Raw genomic sequence first — 24,588 nt, 5'->3', positions numbered from 1 at the left:
CACTTCTGGTCTGGATATGGGACTGTTCTCTTCACCTGAGACATCCGTTCCCAGCTGGTAGTGTGTGCATCTTGAGCAGTGACCTCTGGGAAAGAAAAGAACTCGGGCAGGGCAGGGCAGGCATAGGTACCACATGGAACCCTCGTGTGTTTGGGGGTAGATGCAAACCCGCCTCATCCCACTCACCAGCTCAGAAAAGCAAAGTCCCTACAACGACTCATCTGAGAGAGTCAATTTTGCTGACTGGTGTTGGAACGAGATCCATGGGCTTTCCAGCTTCAGCAGGGCCAGCGCTGTAGCCGTCACACTCTTCACGATTCAGGAGCAGCTGAATGAGTAATGGGGCGAAATTTCTTAATTTCTTTTAAAATGTTGTCTTATAAATCTATGTCATGGAAAATTAGGGTGAAAAGTCTAATATCTCAGTGATAGTGACAACTCTGCTGAAGAAATTCTGTCCTTTGGGAAATGAATTTGATTTTAAACACTCAAAACACAAGTAGCTTAAAGCATGCATAGAAGGGCCCACTGCTTTTTGCACTGACTGCAGCTTCTCAAAATTATTATTATTTTAATTTTTTACATCATTGTTCATTTTTAAACAATATTTGCTTCCCCACCCCCTTAGGTGTAGTCCCCATAGAGTTTCCTTCACCAATGCACCCGTGCGCCATCACCTCAGTCCCCTGTGCTCCTCCCTCCCTCCCTCTGATCCCTCTCCCTCCTCCTCCCCTGCAGGATGTCTCAGATTTATGATTGTCCTTTTTTGCTTTGTTGTGTTTTGTACTATTATTATTTTTTTACGCTGATGTCTTATTGGATTCCCCTATATTCCTGCTATAAGTAAAACTATCCGATATTTTTCTTTTTCCTTCTGGCTTATTTCACCGAGCATAATTCCTTCTAGTTTTATCCGTGTTGCTGCAAATGGCATGAGTTTATCTTTTTAATTGCTGAATAATATTCCACTGTGTATATATGCTGCATCTTCTTGATCCAGTCATTTATTTTTGGGCATTTGGATTGTTTCCAGGTTTTACCTATTGTAAATAGTGCTGCAATAAACATAGGGGTACAGGTGCTCTTTTGAATCAATGTTTTAGGTGCAAACTGGTCCAACCACTATGGAAAGCTGTGTGGAGATTCCTCAACCTGCTAAAAATGGAGCTACCATATGACTTGGCAATTCCACTACTAGGGATCTACCCAAAGAACACAAAAACATTGATTCAAAAGGTTCTCAAAATTGTGCCGGAAGTTGGAGGCTAAGAAGAAGTACTGGGGTTGGCACACACTGGATTTGTCTGTTTTTCTAGGTTCTTGTTTCATTGGGGTTTGTTGTTGTTTTGCTTTGATGGAATGTCAGAAGTACCGACAAGCTACCTCCCCTACCCTTGGAGTCTCTCAGACTGGGGGCTGTGGGGAGAAGTATGGGATGGGGGTAGACAGGTATCTGAACAGCGGGGGGGTTTCTATCTTGCATTTTAGTAGAAAATGAAACAATGAAAGAAATAGAGCACTTGCAGTAAGTGAACATTTTGTTGGCCCAGCTTATGTGTCTGAAAGAGGCTCTTAGCTGTTCACAAAAGAAAGCTGGTTTAAATTAGTTTGAGAAGCATCGGGATTAGCACCCCAGCTTGTGAAGAATCTATGACTCATTTAATCCTGTTCTCTGTGAGGCTCACCTCGTCCACGGCTCGGAGCAGCATAACTCCCTAACTTGTCCCTTAATAGTCTGAAAGACTTTGCTTCTAAAAGATGGGAAATTTTCCTCATGCAATAGCTTCAAGATAAAGCAAGTTAATGAAATCATTTAATGTTATTCTGGCACTTTTATTATATTTCGGATAACTTTTCAGGTCATTGTTGGTTCACTTGCCCATTAGCAACTAAAATGACTTGAACCCCTCTTTTGAGGGGTGAGAGAAAGATCATAAACTGAGTTCATATCGCTGCTTAACTGGCCCTGATTAGAGACCATCGAGGACGTTCTTAAGGACTAAATCCCATTATAGCTAATAGCATTTCAACACTATTCTGATACTAAAAAAAAAAGATTTAAGGACCACTAAAATTTTTAATACTTACTTAGATATTATGTTAATAGAGTTAATAATAAGTTATTATACCACTATTCTGTATTCAGTGACAACTAGGAAAATATATCAGCTGATGAGCAGATTTCAGAAAAGAAGTACTATGTAAATTGTTTCCCTTCCTTTCATCATTGTAAAGCTCTATTTTATCAAACAAACCTCTAGTAGTTCTAGATTTCATAATAAATTAAAACTTCATGATAAAAAGCAATGTTATGTGTTTAGTTTTGAAATTGTTTTCCAGTCAAAAGGAAAAGAAAAAAAGTCAGTGCTTTACCTTCATCACACTTATAGATGACCTTGAATTGAAATCCAAGAGTTTTTTGCTAATTCGCCAAATGCTAGTATATTTCTATTAATTATAAAATTAGTATCAATTTTTTTGTTGCTGTGACTGATTTGGAAATCTCATGATATAAAATAAACTTAATTTTAAAAGATAGCCATCTGACTACCTGGAAGTGGTCTGGGGGCAGGAGACAGAGAAATGAGAATTTGTGAGACTACCCATTTTATAGATTGGGAAATATAGGTTCTAATAGGAAGCTGCCCCAGAGAACACAACCAGTAAGAGGTACAGCTGAGCTAGGAACCCAAGTCTTTAACTCCTGGTTCACTACTCCATCAAGTCCAGAATCAAAAGTGACCTAAGTGGTAATGTGGGATGTATTGGCATTTCTGTAACCTTTATCCTCTTTTACAATGTAACTGAAGACTTATATATTTCTATTTATGTTTGGTATTTAAAACATCACTGAAATTGGACCTCCCCTGGTAGCGCAGCGGTTGAGCGCGGGGCTGCAAAGCTGCCCGCAGCCTCTGCAGCGTCGGTTCAATCCCAGGCCACCAGGCGAGGGTCCCATATGGAGCGACAGACCTCTCCTGCCGCGCCCGCTACTCCCCTCAGCAGTGTATTTCGTCAGTCTACCTGTTCTGTTTCCCGCTCTGGCTCTGGTGAATTCTCTCACCCTCCCGCGCTTCTGACTGTACCCAGTGCTTGTATAAATAAATAAATAAATCTTTTAAAAAAAAAAAAAAAGAAAAGAAAAAAAATCACTGAAATCTCAATAGAACAATGGAACATTTTTCAACATTTTGTTTTACAATCCTCTTCGTAGCTTGAAAAACACTGTTGTCCACTAGAGGTCACCTTTCTTCAAGATGTGGGTCAGTCCCTGTCCTAATACTCTGGTAGTCGGTTTTTAAACCAGCCACCACGCAGGAGAAGTGAACAACCTTTTTGTTATCAGGGATCGCACATATTGCTCAAGGTAAACACACTTCTGTTGGTGGGTAAGACAATCTGGTCTACTAAAAAAAAAAACCTGGAAGGAGGAAGGGGAGGTGTATCTCCCACACACACTCTCTCAGCTGCTCACACACACACTCACACTTGGTGCTAGTTCTGGCTTGGTCTCTTTGACAGACCAACTTATTTTTATCTGGAAAGTCTTGCACTAGCCCTGTCAGGTTTACGCTACCCTTCACTCTTTTCACCATTGCCTTTTCTGACTCCAAAGGCTGAGAAACAGAGACTTAAAAAAAAGGGTCCTTAAACAATGACGTAAATTTGGGATGAAACCATATAGACTTCACCCAAATTTATCCATGAGTCAGTTACTATTTCTACAGGGTGCGAATTTCAGTCAGCATTGGCCAGAAAGTACTGTAGGAGAGGACTAGGACTATGTCCAATAAACAAGCACTTTGGCAGATTCTATTGAAATAGAAACCATCTCATTCTTCCAGAGGGAGAGGGAGGCTGCCTGCTATAGCTCTGCCTGATGCATTAGGTTTCAAGCCATTTCTGTGGAAGCGCAGGGCTGCAGGAGGTATTTTTGGAGCTTCATTTGCACCTATAATATGAACTGCTAAACACCTCATCCTCAGTCCCCCCCAAAAAAAATCGAATTGAAAATTAAGGAATTCTGAAATGTGAAAATAATTCAAGATATAGACACAGATGAGATTGTGTGGCTTTTGGACTTTTGGAGCAAGTTTGTCCTGTAAGAGCAGTGTAACAGTTTCAACCCAAATTGTAGTGATTCATGCCCTCACAGCTATGCAAAGTATTTCTTTCCACCCCCTTTTTTGACATCAGCATATTAATTTATCCTGCCATGTTAAGTAGTCCTCAAAATAGAACTTGTTCTTGTGCCATTGACTATGAAAGTGGTAGTTCTATACTGGCCTTTCTGAATATTCCTGTCTATGCATGTGCTAGCAGGGCACTTGATCTGAGCTGTCCAAGAGGCCCAGGAAGGTTCAGGGCCAGGTGAGGGCCAGGCACACCTGTTTGGCACATTCTCTCATCTAGCCTAGTAGATGGTTTGTAAACTGATGAGTGAATGGCAGTATATCAAAGGAGAAGGTTCTAGATGATAACCAATTGTGAGTGTGGGTGCTCTGTCTTCTCTTGTTTATAGTAAGAAATAATTGCTTTATATAGTTAGTAAGTCAGTTTTTTTTTTTTTTTTTTTTTTTTTAAAGATTTATTTATTTATTTATACAAGCACTGGGTACAGTCAGAAGCACGGGAGGGTGAGAGAATTCACCAGAGCCAGAGTGGGGAGCAGAGCAGGCAGAAGGACCGAAGTACACTGCTGAGGGGAGCAGCGGGCGGCAGGAGAGGTCTGCGCGCCATGTGGGACCCTCCTCTGGTGGCCGGGGAGCAGCCGGGGATTGAACCGGCGCTGCAGAGGCTGCGGGCAGCTTCGCAACCCAGCGCTCAACCGCTGCGCCACCGGGGAGGCCCAGTTAGTAAGTCAGTTTTGAAATAAATATCCTGTTACTTTGCTTTCAAGCTTCTGGACATGTATACTGAAGAATAGCTAGAGATTTCAGCATAATATATTAAAAAGGACTGAAACATTTATTTAAAAGCTCTAACATTTCTAACGATTTAATCTCTGTGAAATTGGATTCTTTTAATGTGGCACAAACAAAATATAGAAGTAGATGTAAAAACGCAATTGGAATAAGACTACAACTGACATCTGTAAATTCTATTTTCAGATGTTTGGGTTTAACAAAATAGCCTCATTTACCCACTGAAGGCTTAATAGATAAAAATCTTAAATATGAGCAAATAGCTTTATCATTACTTAAAAATACTTTTTTGTATATTGGTTTATATTTTTAAAGCATATTCTAGTAATTAAAAGAAGAAAAGAGAAAGTGTTAGAATTGTCAAAACTTCAGAGTAAATTAGTTCATATAGCTTATGAGACTCTCAGGTAGGATTCTTATTTCTTTTTTTTTTTTTTAAAGATTTATTTTATTTATACAAGAGCCAGGGTACAGGCCAGATGTGCGGGAGGGTGAGAGGTTTCACCAGAGACAGAGCGGGGACCAGAACAGGCAGACTGACTGAAATACACTGCTGAGGGGAGCAGCGGGCGAGACTGGAGATGTCTGCTCCCTATGTGGTTGCTCCGAGGCCTGCGGGGATAGAACCGGCACTGAAGAGGCTGTGGACAGCTTCACTGCGCTGCACTCAACCGCCTGCACCACCAGGGAGGCCCAGGTTTCTTATTTCTTGACTATAAGGATAAAAAAATGATAAGCTTTGTCTATATTATTTCACTTCCTGTTTCTGCATCTCACAGTACAGGAGTACTATTTGTGTTTCTGTAGTACTTTCACCCCTTCTGGGATCCGCAGTATAGGGCTTGCACATCCAGACCACTGACTTGTTTATTAGTACTGAATACAGCTCATGTATTCTGCCTCTACTTGCTTTCTCACACATCTTACACATACTGTTCAGCTTGGACAAATTACCACACGCTCACTTAACATATCTTGTAAGTTTCATCCATTCCATTTGTTTTTCTTGATCTTCTACAGTATCAATTGAATATTCTTAAGGAATACATCTATAGGCCTACAAACACCCTTGGAAAGCTCCTTCCTCGCCAGTCTGCCTCTCTGACCCACTCTGGCTGCCCTCCTGCCCAGGTCTCACTGACCGCAGTCCCAATGGTACCCTTGACCTTCCCAACCCCACCAGGACCTCCTCCTAACCCAGCACTACATTGTGACTTTTTCACTGTGTGCTCAGTTCCAAAGCTGAAAGAATATCTACCGTGCACCTGACCTGACTCTCCCAATCTGGCCTGCAGTTACTTCCACCCAACATTGTCAGTTTCTCCTTCCTAGCACTGGCTTCTTCCTGCTAATTTGAATCTTGTCATCTTAAAAACAGCCATAACATCCACCTTTTGATTCATTTATACACCAAGCTACTTCCCTGATCCTGTAATTTACCAACAAATGTATTTATAAACTGTCCTCTACTCAGTCTTTCATCTTCTTAATCATGTATGTGTAACCTGACATCCACCCCAACACATTGCTATTGAAGTTTTTCACTCAGGGGTAACAGATGACTTCCTAATAGTCAAAAGTAAGGACTTTTGGTTACTTCACTGTCATCCCATTGCCTTTTCTGCTGCCCAGCAGTGTTTGAAACCATAGAGCCCTTGACCTCTCATTACATTGATATTAGTTTTCCTCTCATCTTTTTAACCACACCCCTTTTGCTTCCTCTTGCCCTACAAATGTGGGTTTTCACTCAAGGGGAAATTTTCTATTGTTGCTATAAACAGTTACCCCAAACTTAGTGACTTAAGTCAACACCAATTTATTGTAATTCTGCAGTCAGAAGTCACAGTGAGTCTCACTGGACAAAAACCAAGGTGTCAACAGAGCTTCAATCCTTGGGGGCTGTAGTCCTTTACTTTTCCATGTTCTAGAGGCTTCTCACATCCCTTGGCTTGTGATGCCTTCTTTTGTCTTTAAAGCCAACAGCATTGGGCTGAATTTCTCTGGGTCTTTCTCTTCTGTCTCTTAAGGACCCTTGTGATTGCACTGGGCCCACCTGGGTACTCTCTGCATCTGAACGGCAGCTGATCAGCACCCTCCATTCCCTTTTTCCAGGTGGGGGGGGTGTGGGGGGAGGCGGAGTGCGGAGGGAGGGTTATTATTGTGCCTAGTACAGTGCTGCCTTTGCTTTTCATTAAATCATTAAATCATTCTCTGCATTTTCTCTTGAAGCTAATTCATTTCCACAACTTCAACACCCTCTTCCTGCAAAAGACCCCCATGTTATACCTGTTGGCCCAACTTCCCTCTTATGCTCCAGTTGCCTCCTGGACCTTCAAAACAAAATCTTTTTTTAATATTAATTTTTTTATTTTTTACATCATTGTTCATTTTTAAGCAATATTTGCTTCCCCCACTCCCTCAGGTGTAGTCCCCATAGAGTTTCCTTCACCAATGCACCCGTGCACCATCACCTCAGTCCCCTGTGTTTCTCCCTCTCTCCCTCCTCCCCTGCAGGATGTCTCTGATTTATAATTGTCTGTTTTTGCTTTGTTGTGTTTTGTACTGTTATTATATTTTTACACTGATATCTTATTTGGTTCCCCTATATTCCTGCTATAAGTGAAACCATCCGATATTTTTCTTTTTCCTTCTGGCTTATTTCACTGAGCATAATTCCTTCTAGTTCCATCCATGTTGCTGCGAACGGCATGATTTTATCTTTTTTGATTGCTGAGTAATATCCCATTGTGTATATATACCACATCTTCCTGATCCAGTCATCTATTTTTGGGCATTGGGGTTGTTTCCAGGTTTTACCTATTGTAAATAGTGCTACAATGAACATAAGGGTGCAGGTGTTCTTTTGAGTCAATGTTTTTGTGTCCTTTGGGTAGATCCCTAGGAGTGGAATTGCTGGGTCATGTGGTAGCTCCATTTTTAGAAATTGAGGAACCTCCATACAGCTTTCCATAGTGGTCTTCAACACAAAATCTTATGGTAAAAAATCAGACTTTGTTATTGCCACATTCCTCACCCCATTATCACTCCCATCCTTCAGGCCTCCCTGTATTCCTTGGAGTGTTATTGCCTTTTCTTTAGGAAAGGGCAAAGTCCATTTCTTTTCCTTTCCTGAGTACCTTAGATCTGTTTGACATGTTATTTGCATCTCATCCAGTCATCAGCCCAGCAAACAATCAACATCCTTAGCTTATAAATGAGGAAACTGAGACTAAGAGAAATGAGGTAACTTTCTGAAGTCATAATCGTTTATTCTTTCATTAATGATATTTATTGTCTACAATATGCCAGTTACTGTTTCAGATGCAGGAGATAATGGCACGGAATAAACCAACTAAGATCTAAGTTCTAAGAGAATAGAAATAGAATCTAGAAATAGAAAAGAATGAACAAATAAGATTGTTACTGTCTCCTGGATTACCCTGGCTAAGTCTCTTGTCTCCAGAATTCCTAATGAGCAAAGAACAAAATTTCTTGGGAGGTCCTTAACTCATTCATCATTAAACAGTCATTTGTATGTTGCTTACTTCCCTTACCAAACTCCTTGAGGAGTTGAAATACTCCTTCCCATGGTATACAGCAGGAGTTTGTTTCAACCATAAGGTTCTAAGTATCAAGGAAGACATTGGGGAAAATACTGTGTAAACTGTGCAGCCATTTTCTAAGGTGTGTTGTTACAGGTGGCCTGGATTTTCTTCTTGTAGACAGGGTTAATTTTCTTCAATTCCTTTTCTTCTGACAAAACCCTATAAAGAAGTACAAGTTAAAGCTCTGTAAAATGCCTTCCCATTTTCCCCAAATTCCTAAAGAAAAGCTTAAAAGTCATTGCTTAAAAGGATGAGTTCCTTGCTCACCCCCCTCATGCCAATAACTTCATTTTTCCTCCAGATTTCATTATAAATATTTTCAAGATGAAAAATTTTAGGCAACTCATTATGCTCCATCCAGATCCTACAATTAATGTCTTATTAGACTTGCTTTGTCACAGTTTTTCATCAACCCCATCCCTCTATCCATCTCATATATTAGATGCCCTTCAAAGTAAATTACAGACATAGGCTAAACAACTAAAACTGCCTATATATCATTAATGAGAGCTGTTGACTAGAGAGAGCTGTTGACTAGAGCTTTTTAAATTCTTTTTAAATTCTTCTGAGGTAAATTTTACATGCAATTAAATGTACAAATATTAAGTGCATTATTCAGGGAGTTCAAAGGTGTGAGCCAAACTCTTCACAAGCCAGAAAGCATGTGCCAGAAATTTCCCTTGACCTTCCAGTTCAGACACCAGTGATTCAATTCTGAGATTAGGTTCAGAGGATCTGCAGGTACTGCCTTTTACCACTCTATTTACAGTCCATTATGTTGCTTTTAAGGGCCACAAATGAAAAATACTTTTCTGAATTTAAAGACAATAGTTTGCTTGGTGGCAGAAACAGGAACAATAACTTCATTCCAAATAGTCTAATTTCTCTCCCTTTAAAACATACCTTAGGGACTCCCCGGTGCACAGCTGGTTGAGCGCAGCGCTGTGAAGCTGTCTGCAGTCTCTGCAGCGTGGGTTCAATTCCCGTCCAGCCAGGGAGATATCCACAGACCTCTCCTGTCTTGCCTGCTGCTCCCCTCAGCAGTGTTTTTGGTCCTTCTGCCTGTTCTGCTCCCTGCTCTGTCTCTGGTGAATTCTCTCACCCTCCCGCCCCTCTGGCCTGTACCCCAGTGCTTGGATAAATAAATGAATCTTTAAAAAATAAATAAATAAAATATACCTTAGATTTGTGCCGCGGACCAGCCCAGCGGTGGCGGGAGATTGAGACAATCTCAGGGTTGATTGAGAATGAGCTAAAGGTGGTCGAAGGACTTAGGGCGAGGGACAAGAAAGAATGACACACAGACACACTCAAGGGAGAGTGAAAATCTGAGTGCAATTTATTGAAAGCAGTCTTTTTTTTTTATACATTTCTTCTCTAATTGCTTCATTGTGTTTTGCACAAAATGTGGTTAATCATTATCAAAGTATACGTGATTGCCGTAACACATATCATTACATCTTGCTTATTAATTATCACAAAATCAAATACAAATCAAGAACATTTCATACTTTATCCTCCTTGCTGGAGGTTTGTTCTAGATCTTCTGATTCATTGTTATGATTATATATTTTCTATCATTAATGTATTTTTATCCTATATTTATCATTTATTCTCATGATTGTGTTTGCTTATATTGTTTACTACAAGTAATATAATCTGTTTCCATGGTTGCATTCCTTTACTATGAGCCTAGTTACTGGCAACATATTTTGGTGGTGCCTCAACTACTCACAGGCCTGATTGTTCCTGTTATTTTCCACGGATGAACAGGTGGGAACCAAAATCCCCTCGGGGACTGCGTCTGTCTTAGGTTGTCAGGACTCACTTCCTGATCTTACCCGTCATTGACTGTCCAGTCCAGCTCACAGGGGCAGAGAGCATTGTGCCAAGACAGCACAGCCACCCATTATTGATGCGAGATTGTGGCAATTGTAACATTGCTCTCAGGAGCCGCCACAGATTTGGATTTCGGTGGAGCTCATCACCACCTCACTCTTATGAGACATTGGTGTAGGCCAGTCTACATTTGCTCAGTGAGAAGGATTCATTTCTCTAAATCTGGTGGATACTCACTTAGCAGTGTTGCATGAGGTGACTGACGTGGTATGAACCCAGAATATCATGAAGCTTTTTTTCTTACTTTGTTGTTGTTGTAAGATTTATGGTCTTGGCTATATCATGATTTCCATCTCAGTTTCCATATCTGGAAAATCAGTGCTAGATTCAATCATTTCTTGACATCCCACCTAAATCTGAGACCCAATATTTATTATGGAAAGAAAAGTTGTAAAGACCTGAGAAGAAAAAAGAATCCCAGTGCTACCTAGACCATAATTAAACAGTTTGTCGATATTTTAAAATCCAAAAATAACACATTTTAGGAGTTTGGTAAGTTATTTTAAATTATATGTTCTTGAAACAGTTTGTTGAACGGCTTCTCGTACCAGCAAATCACAGTTTAATTTGTAACCCAAAGTCCTCTCCAATGAATGACTGAGAAGGGACACCTGCTTGATATATTCTCTCTCTCATCTGGTTTGTACCACTTGAGAGGATATTTTTGACAGGATTTGGGGATACAATTGTCAGTAATCTGTTCTCCCCAGAGCCACCTCTGAGTCATTTCCACTATTTATGGAACAGCAACTGTGAAGAGTGGGATCATGTTTAGACTTTTTTTAAACAACACATGATAAATGTCTTCAGGAGCTTATGTAATATATCCTGGGGCCTTCAGTTTCAGAAGGGACCAGAGTCCAGGAAGCAACTTTTTAGACCTGGTGTAGCTTGAAAGGCGATTCCTGAGTCTTAAGGCCATAGGTCTTCCAAGTAGCGACTTGCAACTTGAGTGAAATGAACAGGTCTGAAGCTGAAGTTGTTCTGTCTTGGCAAGTTGAGCTTATGCCTGCAATATTTGGTGTAAAATTTCCATTTCATCTTATTTGCTACCTTGCAAAAGGAACTTTACTTTGGCCTACTTTTACTTGCATGTACTTGGCATTCTAGAACCTTCTTTAGGTGATTGTATTTCAAAGACCTCCACACAAAGGTCTCTGTGTCTGTCCTGTGCAGATCATTCAGCAGCAGGGAAGGATGGCATTCAGGATGGGGACTGTTGCATATCATTTCCTTTACCTGAAATATTTCATTCCTCTTTCTTTTATATCTAACCCAGAACTAACCCAGCATTAGTGTCAGTGAACAGCAAGGAAGTCCAGCTGTCTCTCCCACATTCCAGGGTAGAGCTCCATAGGGGCACATCTCCAGAGTGTTTTGCATTGCACTCACTGAGTCCTGTATCAAAAGGTGAGCCTGTGGGACTGCAGGTTCTGTCTCCTTAGCTGCCTTTGTGCCCTAAGGGGGAGGGCTGAAGCCCTAAGTGGGAGTGAGTTGTGCAGATGACTGGGGTGGTTAAACCTTCCTCCTATTTGAATCTCAAGTAGTAAAAATTAAGAATATTTATAAAAATAGGTTTTTCTTTTTCCAAGAAACAGAAGCTGTTATAAAATTTAAAATATATTACCAAATAATTCTAACACAAACTCTCACCATTCCTTAAGATAGAGCTTGATATGAAAACTTGTCAAACATGTTGATTTCATTCCTCAGGCAAAGAATACTATTTTTTCTCTATCCCAACATAATAAAGCCTGTGTGGTTATTAGTAAGAGTTTTAAGGCAGATTAGGATAGACATTAACATAGCTTAAAAATAATATTCCTTTTGAAGTTTTAAAACTTTTGGTGGTTCAAATTCATTTAAATTTATGGTGAGAACCATTTATGTGCTGGGGCTATTCTATTATAAAACAAGGTGAATTGCCTGTGGCAATTATGGAATAGTGATAAGGAAATTTTGTTTTACTGTGGTTTTTTTCCTTAACTTTTTCTTAATTTCATTAAATTAGCTTCAAATATTTGCAGGCCTAATTGTTCCTTTTAAACATCCTCAAATCCAAGAACAGCACTGAAGCACCTCCTAAATTGATCCACCCCACTCCAACTTGTATTTCCTTTGATTACTATCTGCTAGCCCAGAATTCTTCCCTGTACAATTTCTGGTAGAATCGTCTGATTTTAGTCATCACACTGCTACACTAACAAGTCACAGCAATAAGTAGACTTACTTTCCCAAAAACCTTGTAGTTTAGTTTCATTTTCATGGAATGAATGAATTATGCTTACTTTTAGTACTTTAGTAAGCTTTCCCTAAAAATTATAGGAATAATTATTTTATTTCTATTGACTTAAAAAGCCACTGAGCCAAAAATAAGTATGTATCTGAAGAATTACAAAATAATGTTCTTCAAAAAAAACAAAGGCCCTTCTTTTAGTTATAAAGATGACAAACACTTCCAAAACTACACAGAAACCCCCTGTTGGTGTCAATATTCAGAACAGATTGTTGCCCCTTTGGCATGTCAAAAGTTCTGCAATGATCCTTCAGGCCTGTCTTTTATAAAGCCCATCCTGGCATCTGTGGGCAGGCAGGAGGACACCGAGGTTAGAAATGTTCAACTGCTGTGCCGATGTGTGACTGTCCCTCTCCGCTCCCTCCCTGGCCTTTCCCTTTAATGAGATGGAGAATGTTTCCACATCAGTTAACTGCCTTCATAAAGCACCAGAAGGTCACACCAGCCCCAGCCTGAGCCTTCCCTTTGTGCTACAATATAATTGGCTGATTGTGCCGGTGATGGGCGCCCTCCCCCGCCCGGCCCCACTCCATGTTTGGAGCCTCGCCTGGTTCGGGAGCAGCTCGCTGCGCGCCCCCGGCACAGGCGGTGCCACTGCGCAGGGCGGCAAGCGCGCAGCATCCATTTCCATCTGCCGGCCCTGCCTCCCGTGCGCATTTCCACCCGCGGGCCCTGCCTCGAGTGCGTCTTCCCCACGGTCGGGCCCTGCCTTCAGTGCGCATTTCCACCCGCGGGCACTGCCTCCAGTGCGCGCCCCGCCGTGGGTGCTCCGCGCCCTCCCGGCGCAGTCTCGCTGAGCGGTCCTGCTGCGGGGCCCCCGCCCTAGGATGTTCTGAGATGGTGCATCAGGAGAACTGCTCGTACCAGGTAGGATTTAAAACTGATGGTGAAGGTGCTCACCAGGTAGCATTGAGCTGTTGGGAGGCCGACATCCTTCGGGAGAAGAGGCCTTCCCCTTGCAAAGCAGCAGGTTGCCTCATTCGGATTTTCAACGGATTTTGTCATCCTCCACTCCTGGCCTTCATTGCATACAGTATCTGAATTGTAATTAGGTTTTCTGGGGAGTAATGGGGCAGAAAACACCGCTTCCTTGGCCTTTAAAGCGTCTGTGGAATCCACTGTGGTGATCTGGGCTTTGCACATTCTGTGTGTCTGTGCAAATAAGAGGAACTGCTTTGAACTGTAATTGAATTTTATGGGCTTCAGAGGAAAAATGCCTGGCCAGAATTTACATAGATAAGATCAAAAAATATGATTTTTGCTCATTGCATAAGATGTGAGTTGCTTCACATTCAGTTTTTAGGTTTATCTTTAAGGAAATTATGTAAGTAGGAAGTAGGAATTGATCTGAGAAATTTTCAAAAATCAGGATGCACTTGACATTTCAAGTTGTACTTGCATGCCTTGCTGAACTTATTTTTACTAGTGTGTTGTTTAAAATGGTTAGTAAATAGGAATTCAAGTGCTAGCATTCATTAAAAAAACAGTACTCTGAGTAGAAAATGTTTAATAATATGTAACATCTATGTGTAAATTGCTGGGGGTTTGAATTAAGCACACAGATAATTTCAAAAGGCCAGCGCTTAAGTGTTAGTAACTCCTTCCTGTGACATGGAGGAACGTTGAAGGTATCTCCTTGTAAACAGACAGCACGGTATTCTCAGAGAAATTGCCCTTTGCAGCAGCCAGGCAGGACTAACCCAAGTCCTGTAGTGTCAACACGGGGGGATCACTCAGTGGTGGAGTTTAGAGGCTCTATGTGACCACTTCTCTGACTTAACAAAGCCTTTTCCAGTGTGAGATAGGCTACCTGCCACAGCACCTGTTTCTCAGAGGTCAGATTTCTCAGGGTGATGAGTGCAGGCAGGCAGCAGCGGCCATCGCACAAAAGGGTACTTCTCAGCTGGGTAAAGTGAGCCTGTATGAAATAGCCACACTTTTTTCTCTGGAATCATTGGAATCTTGTCGTTGTAGGCTTCTTCTATAGCATTTTCATTGTATAGTACATTTAGGTTCACGGATCCTAAATATTGAGACTTGTGCCGCAGGAATTCTTTTCATGAGAAAGGGGTCAGGATGCCAAGGAAACAATAAAACTTCACTCCCAGAGTTCAGGAGTAGAGAATACCAAACGTCTGTGGAGAAACTAACCTACTTCGGCTTGGCTCCAGGTGGTTAAATGACTCTAATAATTATAACCATTTTTCTTCTCTTTGCAGAGAGGCAAAATTAAATTTTTGGAAGGCAAACTACTCTAAGATTATTCCCTATCTAGTCATTAGGTTGAACATGAAATCACTGTTTTTATAGGTCAAAAATTGGTCAGATATCAGCAATTTCATCTGGGAGGAAGGATTTTATTAGCCTTCTGAAGAGAGGAAGACAAATTGATTTTATTCTGTGTGAACTACAATATACAATACTGTCGTTTGCATCTAATAGTTTTGAAGGAGTTACCTCTTATTTTCACAATAAAATTAGGTGTGTGGCAGATAATTATGGTCAATAGATTCTACCTCTCCATGGGGTTGTATAGAAGAACTCCTTTCCTGTGTTGTTCTTTTGAAATACTCTCCTTTTATTCATAACTCCACAAAACCAAAACATTCATCTTGAAGCCAAGACCTAATCCCACTTACAAACCTTCATTTTAGAGCCCCGCTGGTAGCACACACAGTAGATTCAGAAAAGGTGGTTTCTCTAAGTCCTTGGCTTGATGTCATCATCACTGGTGATACCTGATGTTTTCTAGAAACATCCCTCCCCCCTTTTTAATAAGGGTTTTTTCCTTCACACATACATACATACATGCAGGCAGGCATTTATTTTTTAAGGATGATAAAGCAAAGCATTGGCTAAAGCAAATTCCTTGGGTTAGTATATTTGGTCAGTAAATAGAATTTATTTGTAGAACTAATTCCTTTCCTTATGAATATATACCAAGGCTTCTTAATGTGAATGAAGCTTCAGGTGCCATCCCCCCCCAAATATGCATGATTTAGGGCATATGTGTAGATGTATACTATTATTACTGCTGTTATCATCACCATCTCCAGCAGTAATGGCCTCCTCCCATCTTCCTCCTGACCTTGTCCCTCTTCTGTGGTCTAGTTTCAGCATAGTATTCAGAATGATCTTTTGAAAACCCATCTCAAAATTCTCTGAGTAAAAGCCTAGTCCTCCCTGACCCACAGACCTCACATCAGCCACTCCCCACCCAACACCTGACCCTGCCCTAGCCATCCTGATGCCTGGCATGTGTCTCCCTAGAACCCCCTATACCATTAGGGATATGCGTACACTGAAAGTATCCATTGTTTATCTGAAATTCAAATTCAACAGGGAGTCCTGTAATTTTTCTGCAATAACCCCCAGGGCTTACTCTCCACTTTCATCAGGTCCATGATCATTATCACCTTCTTGGGGAGCCTTCTCTGGGCTGACTGTGTCACCTTTCAGCTCCCCAATTATACCCCAATATTTCTCTTACATGTCTATCAGACTAATTCTTTACTTTTTTCTGTCCCTCACTCCATGTAAGCTCCATGAGGACAGGAAATTTTAATTTGCACCCATCTGCTTTCCCAGCATTTAGAAAAAGCCCTTGACTAATATGGATGGATATGCCCACTGTGTATACAATTGATAAGGGGAAAAAGGAATGGAAAACATGCTACAGCATCCTGGCTTCTCCTGTTTGATAACCCCTGGGATAACTGTCAGCCCTACCTCCTATCTCCCCACCCCACCATTAACCTTCACTGTTTTCATTGTCTTTCAGTCAGAGCACTCTTTCTCTCTCAACACTTTGCACATCTGTGAAGTCGGACTGTTCCTAGTTAGCATCTTGGCGTGAGCATAGAGAGGCCCTGCCATAGGCCTCCTTTCTACACAAACATGCCCATTACTGTGACTGAGCCTCCTTCTGGAGCACTTGGGAGCTCCTGGAGGGTGTAAAGCAGGCCATCTGTAACCATTTCCCAGTACCTGTTGCTAATATATAGAGGTGAAATTGGCTGTCATGGATTACTTTTAGGAAGAAGTGGTGGTTTTGAAAAATAGGGTTTCACTGCTACTAAGAGGTTTGAAGGCCTCTGCTTGAAGTGTTTGGATGTCCATAATCTCCATGATCAGAGAGAAATTCTCAGGCAGAATTTCCGTGGTGGTTTTGTTTTTAAAGGTATTTGGACATCAGTACTTTTCTCCCTCCTGGGATTTACATTAGTGAAGCTTACTGAGGTGAGAGCTGTCCTTTCCAGTTGTAGCCGTGTTAAGAAGAGAGCTATCAACCTCCATTTTCCAGTCTTGGGAGGAAGCCAATCTCTTCAGGAAAGAACCATGCCACAGCTTCAGGCCTGGCAGCCTTCAAGAGGTCAAATTCTAACCGGTTTCTGATAGAAAGCTTTTGAAATGCTGTTAACCTGAAAGCACAAGTTTGGGTCTAAGGGTCCATTTTGCTTAAAAGCTCCCAAATATTTTCTCCTCCTTCCCTGCAGTTGGTTTTTGGGATAAATGTGTACATAAAAACAATGATGTGTTTTCATCCCTTTCTTTCTATTGTTCGAATTCCTTTACCATCACCTCACCTGAGCGCCCCTCCTCCCTCACCTTCTACCTACGATGGGATGGAGACATGCAAAGGGGAAAATGGAGTGTGAATGACTGACCTTTTTCCTCCCTCAGGAGCACGAACACAAGCACATACTTGGATGGAAGAAAGGATAAAAATCTGAAAGCTCCCCTGTTTTCCTTCTGATAAGTTCCAGGTCCTTGTGTGGCATCAGAACCCTGGCCGTGACCTGAACCAAGCAGAAGCTCTCCTCCCTCTGAACCCCATGCCTGCCCACACAGCCATCTGTTCCTTCTCTTCCACCCCCACACCCCCTGCTTCTACCCGGGACAAGCCATGCAGCTTTCAAGGCTCAGTGCCACTTCCTTCAGAAAAGGTCCCCTCTCGTCCCCCATCAACGTTTCTCCTTCTTGTACTTTGGTTTTACCAAACCTATTCCCAGCGAGTTATATATATATATGTCTATCTCCCCCATTAGACAACAGATTTCTTGACACAAGGGTCTTATTTTCATTTCCTGCCCACACATGAGCATGTATTCAGCGCACTGAATTGCTTCTTCTGACTTTGGTGCTGTTCTGAGTCACCGGACATAGAATCCCACAATAATGCCAGAAAGCAGCTCAGGTCTCTGTGTTACACCTTGGGGAAGTGGACCCACCAGTCCGTGTACCAGGCTTGAAAGCATTTCAAACATCCTGTGTGCCAAAATGGCGGAACAGTGCAAGGAACAGAATGAATGATACCCCAACCTTTTCTTTATTTATTTATTTATTTATTTATTTATTTTTAATAATAAATTTTATTTTTATATTCCCCCATACAACTGCACATGCCCCATTCTGACCCCAATCCCTCCCCTCCCGGCCCCCACCCCCCAAAAAGTGTCTCTGGTTCATAGTTTTTTGTTGATTTTGATTTTCACTTTCTTATAGTTATTCATTTTCCTGATCCCTTATTTAAGTTTTCTAGATTCCTGCTATGAGTGAGACCATCCGGTATTTTTCTTTTTCTTTTTGGCTTATTTCGCTGAGCATGATCCCTTCCAGCTCCATCCATGTTGCTGCAAATTGCATGTGTTTATCTTTTTTGAATGCTGAGTAATATTCCATGGTATATATGTACCACATCTTCTTGATCCAGTCATCTATTTTTGGGCATTTGGGCTGTTTCCAAAGCTTAGCTATTGTAAATAGTGCTACTATAAACATAGGGGTGCAAGTGTTCTTTGGAATTGATGTTTCTGTGTCCTTTGATACCCCAACCTTTTCAATGATAACATCTTCAGAACATTCATACCTCCACACCCACTTCTCATCCAGGAAGTTTGCTCCAGGTGAACCTCATGGTCTAGCCTCTAGCACTTTTTCAAAATACCTGTGGTCAGTTGAGACAAGTGTTCATCCCCAAACCACCTCTTTTAATATACTGAATTTTGCAAAGTTTTAACAAATCTTTTTCCCAAAGGGATAGTTTTATTGCCTCCTAAAAACCAAATTTTTCTTGGGCAAATGTTTCAGCCCAGAGCCTCCCTGGTGGCACAAGGGGTTAAGCACAGCACAGTGAAGCTACCCGCAGCCTCTGCAGCACGAGTTCGATCCCTGGCCAGGGAGCTGCCCACATGGTGCAGCAGACCTCTCCTGGCTCACCCACTGCTCCCCTCAGCAGTGTATTTCAGTCAGTCTGCCTGTTCTGTTCCCCACTCTCTCTCTGGTGAATCCTCTCACCTGCCCCCCACACCTCTGGCCTGTACCCCAGTTCTTGTATGCATAAATAAATCTTTAAAAAAACAATGTTTCAGCCCAATTCAAGTATCCTATCCAACACATAAAATACAAGATACCCTCTTGTGGTCTCAAATGATATAAATAGCACATCAAGATAGCTTTAAAATCTTGCTGGAGAAGGCATCAGTAGCCAGTCCTGATTCTAGTGGGTTACTTAATGGTTAACAAAGGAAAGGAAATCTCTCCCATCCCTGTTGACACCATGCCAGATGAGAAGCTCATTTCCTAATCCTTCCTGTGAATGAGAAAACAAGGTATCAAATTTGAGTTCATTTAAGATTCTGTCCAATTTCAGCCCGGTTGCATCCACAGCAGGGAAAAATACATTGACTTAATGGAAAAGGGAATTTCAAAATATTTTATATGACAGGCTTTTCAATGTAAGTTCAATGAACAATTTTGTCTTGTTCTATAGGATTTTTTTTTGATTGGGGAAAAATAATTTTCCCATAGGTAATATTGCTGAAGGATTCTTTGTCTTCATTGTTTTGAGTTAGTTGCTTAGAGTATTGGCCTGGTTTGCTTGTTTTGCTGAAGAGGTGGTAATCAATGTATCACCTTTAAAGTTAAGAAGATAATTCTGAATGCAAATCCATTGCACTTGTTTTTAGCCAAGAATCTGAAGATCTAATGTGTATGTTTTACTAGAAACTGAATTACAGAGATAAGTACCCAGATTTAAAAAATATCATCTCAACAGGGCTTTATATGGACCTGATTCAGGATGAGCACCTCATTCCTATTAAAGTAGTTCTGAGGGCCTCAAATACTATGGTACGAATATCAGTATTTTTTTTTTAAGATTTATTTTTATTTTATTTATGCATACATGAATTGGGGTGTAGGTCAGAGGTGCAAAGGGTGAGAGGATTCACCAGAGACACACAGTAGGGAGCAGAACATGTGGATCTACTGAAATACACTGCTGAGGGGAGCAGTGGGCAAGACAGGAGAGGTCTCCTGCACCATGTGGGTAGCTCCCTGGCCAGGGATCAAACTCATGCTGCAGTGGCTGGCGATAGCTTGATAGCGCTGAGACTTAACCCCTTTCACCACCAGGGAGGCAAGAATATTAAGTGTTTTTAAGAAATAAATATGCAACACATATTTACGCTAGACATCTAGTATTTATGTTCTAGAAAGGGGGTAGTGATGGGGGAAGATGATATACTTATCACTGCAGCCAAGGATTATTGCAGAGAACCCCCACCCACCCACACTTGGTCTCAGGTAACTAATCACAATTTCACGTAAGAAGCACCATACATTAATAGAGCCATGTCACAATAGAGCCATAACTCATTATTTATTTATATCATCTCTACCAGGGGGCAGTAAAATCTCTGTGATTTCATATCCCCAATGTGTTTTGTAGAAGCATCAGCTTCCTGAAAGTACTTGGACAAAACTGCTTGAATTCAGCAGAAAACAACCATCAGAAAGCCCCAGTGACTATAAGCATAGATGAACCATAACTGGGGAGAGGCATTGAGAACACAGAAAACATAAGGGGATTTATTATTACTTAAGCCCATCCCTGCCCTGAAATAACGCTATGACATCTCAGTGACCATGCTAGTTTCTTGTTTTTGGGTTTTCAGTTGGATAAAAAGGTTTCCATCTGTGGTCCTCGGGCTTCTGGGATACAAAAAAAAATTGGTTCTCTGTCTGTTCTCAACACTTCCACCTCCTGCATCCCACACTGTTAATTGCCACTGAAAAGTCCCGTTAAAAAGCGCCTAAAAACTCTCATGGCTTATCTAGCTTTCAGAATATTTTCATTGAAAAGCAAACCAAATACAGATGAACTTTGCACAGAAAAAAATTTATTTGAAGAGAGTCTTAAGTCAGGTCTCAGTTTGGATAGCACATGGACTAGGGGTGTTGAGGCTGAAGGGAAGGCAGTGGAGACCGAAGGGGTTAAGCAGGATGAACTTGAATTTTCATCGGTGATAATGCAAAAGTGATTTCCCAGTAATGTGGGCAGTGTTCTCAAAGTCAATAATTTCCAGTAGCGGCCGATAATGATCATCTAAAAGCATTAGCTCACGTGACCGGTATGCTTGCAGTTCAAGATCACAGCTTGTCAGAGGCTGAAACTGTCCATTCACATCCTTGAATTTCAGGGCAAGAGGATGGGGAGAGGCCTTTCAACCTCAGGGACTGAAAGTGGCACGTGTCATTTCCTGAGAAAAAGTACCAGGCCCTTATTATGCCTGCACAATTCACTTCAACAAGCAAGAAGGGTGGAAACCGGAGAATATTCTCTGAAGGAATAACCTAGCAGCTGTGATCTCCTTATTTGCTTCCAAACATCTCACTCACCTCTTCTGAGGTGCTTTTTTCCCTTTTTTTCTATTCATTTGAAAATGAAATGACACTGTTTGATCCCAAATATCTGAAGTGAGGATCTTACCAACATGCCAGAAAATATGATCTGAAAAAGAAGAATGGCTTATAATTAATTTTTTTCAAGGTCTGGGGGTGGGGCGGGGCTGTGCTTCAGAAATTTAAGGTGCATTCAAAAATCCTAAAGCTCTTTTTAAAAGGCACTTCATGATGCAGTGAGTCTGGGTTTAGAACCTAGACTATACAGGGCCAGTTAGCTCCCAGACAGTGAGGATACTCTGGTCAGAGAACACTGAGTAGCAAAGCTCTAGAAAAATCAAAGATCTGTCTATGTGATAGGAAAAGATCAACTACTTGAAGCCGACAGTCCATCTAGAAAGCAATGTGAGGCAACTGGACCTGAGCCTGTGAGCTGAGCTCTTGCTGAGAAGAGTGTTAAGTGAACTCCAGCCGCGGTCTCCTGTGAGCGCTGTATTCATGTGACAAGAGAGTCTTTCACCCGTCTCTATATAGTGTTCATTAGAGAGAGCCCCTTATGACAAGAGAATGGGGGTAGGAGGATGAGATGGGGAGCGGTCTTTTGTCCTCTCTTAGTTCTAATCCTTGTTGTTGTTATTTGTCTGGAAAGGTAATGTCTTGGATTTTGAAGATCATATGTTAGTAATGTATGTGTGTCTGCATATATATGTATGGGTATAATCAATATATTATTATCTTATATATTCATTTGAATTTATATATATGAGTCATTCATAATGAGACTTCAGTCATTTTAACTGTATATTTAAGTCAGTTAATATTAAAGTAAAAAGATGTTAGTAATTAGGCTTATATTTTTATGTATCATACTTGTTATCTCCAAATTTTAAAATTTCATCCCTGTTAGTTCTTGATCATAGATTGCCTAGCGGGCTAGGATGCTGACCTAGGGAAGAGACTGAAATTCATGAAATTGTCGGTTACCCCTGCCTTCATCCAGAGCAGACCTATTGTTACTTTTGGAATACATGTGGATTCTGCAGAAGTTTTCCATTGAAAAGTGTTAAGTGAACTCTTCATGATTCCTCCCATGGATAGCATTTAAGTGACATATACGTTTCTAGTCATGTATTTATTCATCATGAATATTCAAGCTTCTCCCTGTGCATTTAACATGTGTAAGGCAGTGTCAAGACGCTGTGGGGAAAATAAGATGAATTAGCAGAAATCCCTCCCTCCTTTGAAAAGGCTGGAAACCATAACAACTGTTGGAAAGAAACCTATTTGATGCTAAAAAACAAAAAACAAAAAAACCCTATGGTAAACAAGAAAGGGAAATTCACTTAACTTGGTAGAGCCTGACCATTAAGAAGGGTCTTTTACTTCATTTCTTGAGATCTCATTGTGGGGCAGCAATACATTTACAAAACATCACAGCACATTGTATAAGAGTGCTTCCAGGGTTCTCTCTGTATTAAACCCTAATTTTTAAAAGCTATGCTTGATTACTTTATTATGTGCAGTTTTTCCTTACTAAGATGGCCAGTGGGAGGCAATGGAGCATGCACACTTACAGTGTGGGCTACAGAAGCAGGGCCCAGGTTCAAGTTCTGCCTGACTGTTGACGAGCTACAACCAGTTACTTAAGCTCACGGAGCTCTCATTCAACCTAAAGTGCAATTGATAGTAGTAACTGCTCCAGAGGGTTACTGTGAAGGATTAAAGATGGGTAAGAGGCCAGCATGAAGTGCTTGGCACATAGCAACCCAGGATAAAGCATAACTGTTTTTCTGTTAATATATGCCATGTTGTAACATGCAGGCATCCTTCCCTTTAACTCCCCTTCTCTAGCATGCGCAGTGGCCTTCATTTTAACCCCAGCGCTTACTTAGCATGTCGGAGATGTCCTGGCTTCTGCAATAAGTAGTGGGATGCTCCTTTAGGTGTCATGGGGGGTGGGGAGGAAACTAGAGGAGTCTCTCCAGGGAGTGTCCTGCCTCAGTGTGGTCATGAGATACAGCCTGTGTGTAGGGTGAGGGTCCTGGTGAGGAGGGAGACTAGGGGTTCTCTGAGAGAGCCTCTGTCCAAGTGCAGGCATGATCCTGAGGGAAGTGGGTGGAAGTGAGGTTGGATTAGGGCCAGTGGTTGCAGAGGACAGTGTTTGCTTTATAGAAGTAGGGCCACAGGAAACTATACTGAGACATTTAGGTCACAAATCTTCCACAAATTGAAGTTTCAAAATCACTTGTACAGAGCAAAAAGTGGACAACTGAAGGTGAGCATGTGGGCAGAGATTCAAATGCCCAAATGAGAGGCAAGTTGGCTTCAGAATCCTATTCTTGGCAGTCATGGGTTTGTCCAGAATTTGTATTGGAGAATGTACTGACTAATATATTTGCTGCTCTCTCGCCAAGTTTGTCAGAGTATAAGATGGTGCTGCTACAGGAGACTTACTTGGCCTTTGAATTCTTCTCTGGCTCATTTCTCCTGCCAACACCACCTTTTTTTTAATTTTATTTTTAATAAATAGTGGGCATGTTTTTTGGTTCGTAGCAGTAGTGACTTGATGTCAGCAAGCATGTGTTTGTGGGTTATTTCTGTTTGTCTGCTTCTTGTACCAAAACATCCTCCAGCTGTGGGCTTTTCCTTCTGTGTATGGGAGCAGTCAACAAAACCAAAAGGCCTGGGAAAAGGGGAGAGAGAGCAGCGGAAAAGAAGGTTCTCTTTTGTAAAAAAGTCCGCCACTGGCTGAATTTAAAGAAAAGTTGATGGGTCCTTTTTTCTTGCCTATATTAATAGAACAAAGCGCCGGTGGGGGCAGAGGGGCCCTCCTCTGTGCTGGGAGTGAATTTCAGCCTTGTGCTGGGGCTTCTACCAGGAGTTGAGACTTCACATCTGATTGTAAGAAATGATTGGTATGAGAAAAAAAGAGGGGAGGAAAAAAAAAAAGCAAACTTCTGTCTTTCAGATCAACCTTTAAATTATACTGTTTTCATTTTGTTATGGGATACCAGGGCTTTGAGTCCTCGTGCAGCCTGCCAGCCTGGGTCCTTACATCTATTTTTATCCCCCCACACCCCACCCTGGTGGAGTGAAAGAGCTGGAGCCTCATAAAGCTCCTGTCCACACTCAGCCTTGAACTGAGAGCAGGAAAGGTGGACGGGACCCAGGCAGGATT

At 41.4% G+C, this 24,588-nt stretch overlaps 1 protein-coding gene across 8 annotated transcripts in view; it reads left to right on the top strand.

Moving 5' to 3' along the window:
* The window catches only part of LOC119257877 (IQCJ-SCHIP1 readthrough transcript protein), a 657,554-nt gene that overhangs the window by 595,744 nt on the left and 37,222 nt on the right, over positions 1 to 24,588 (top strand). Inside the window, exon 1 of one of the 8 annotated variants that reach the window (XM_037526212.2) lies at positions 13,317 to 13,592. The exons of the other annotated variants lie outside the window; for them this stretch is intronic. Within the exon in view, the coding sequence (XP_037382109.1) occupies positions 13,563 to 13,592 (30 nt within the window). The 5' untranslated portion in view covers positions 13,317 to 13,562. Of the gene's footprint in view, positions 1 to 13,316; positions 13,593 to 24,588 lie in introns of those variants that run through there. 8 annotated transcript variants of the gene reach the window in all.

Source organism: Talpa occidentalis, unplaced genomic scaffold (genome assembly GCF_014898055.3).
Source record: "Talpa occidentalis isolate TD23 unplaced genomic scaffold, MPIMG_talOcc4v2.1 talOcc4.4, whole genome shotgun sequence".
Lineage (NCBI taxonomy): Eukaryota > Metazoa > Chordata > Mammalia > Eulipotyphla > Talpidae > Talpa > Talpa occidentalis.
This window is presented reverse-complemented; position numbering and strand designations above follow the sequence as displayed.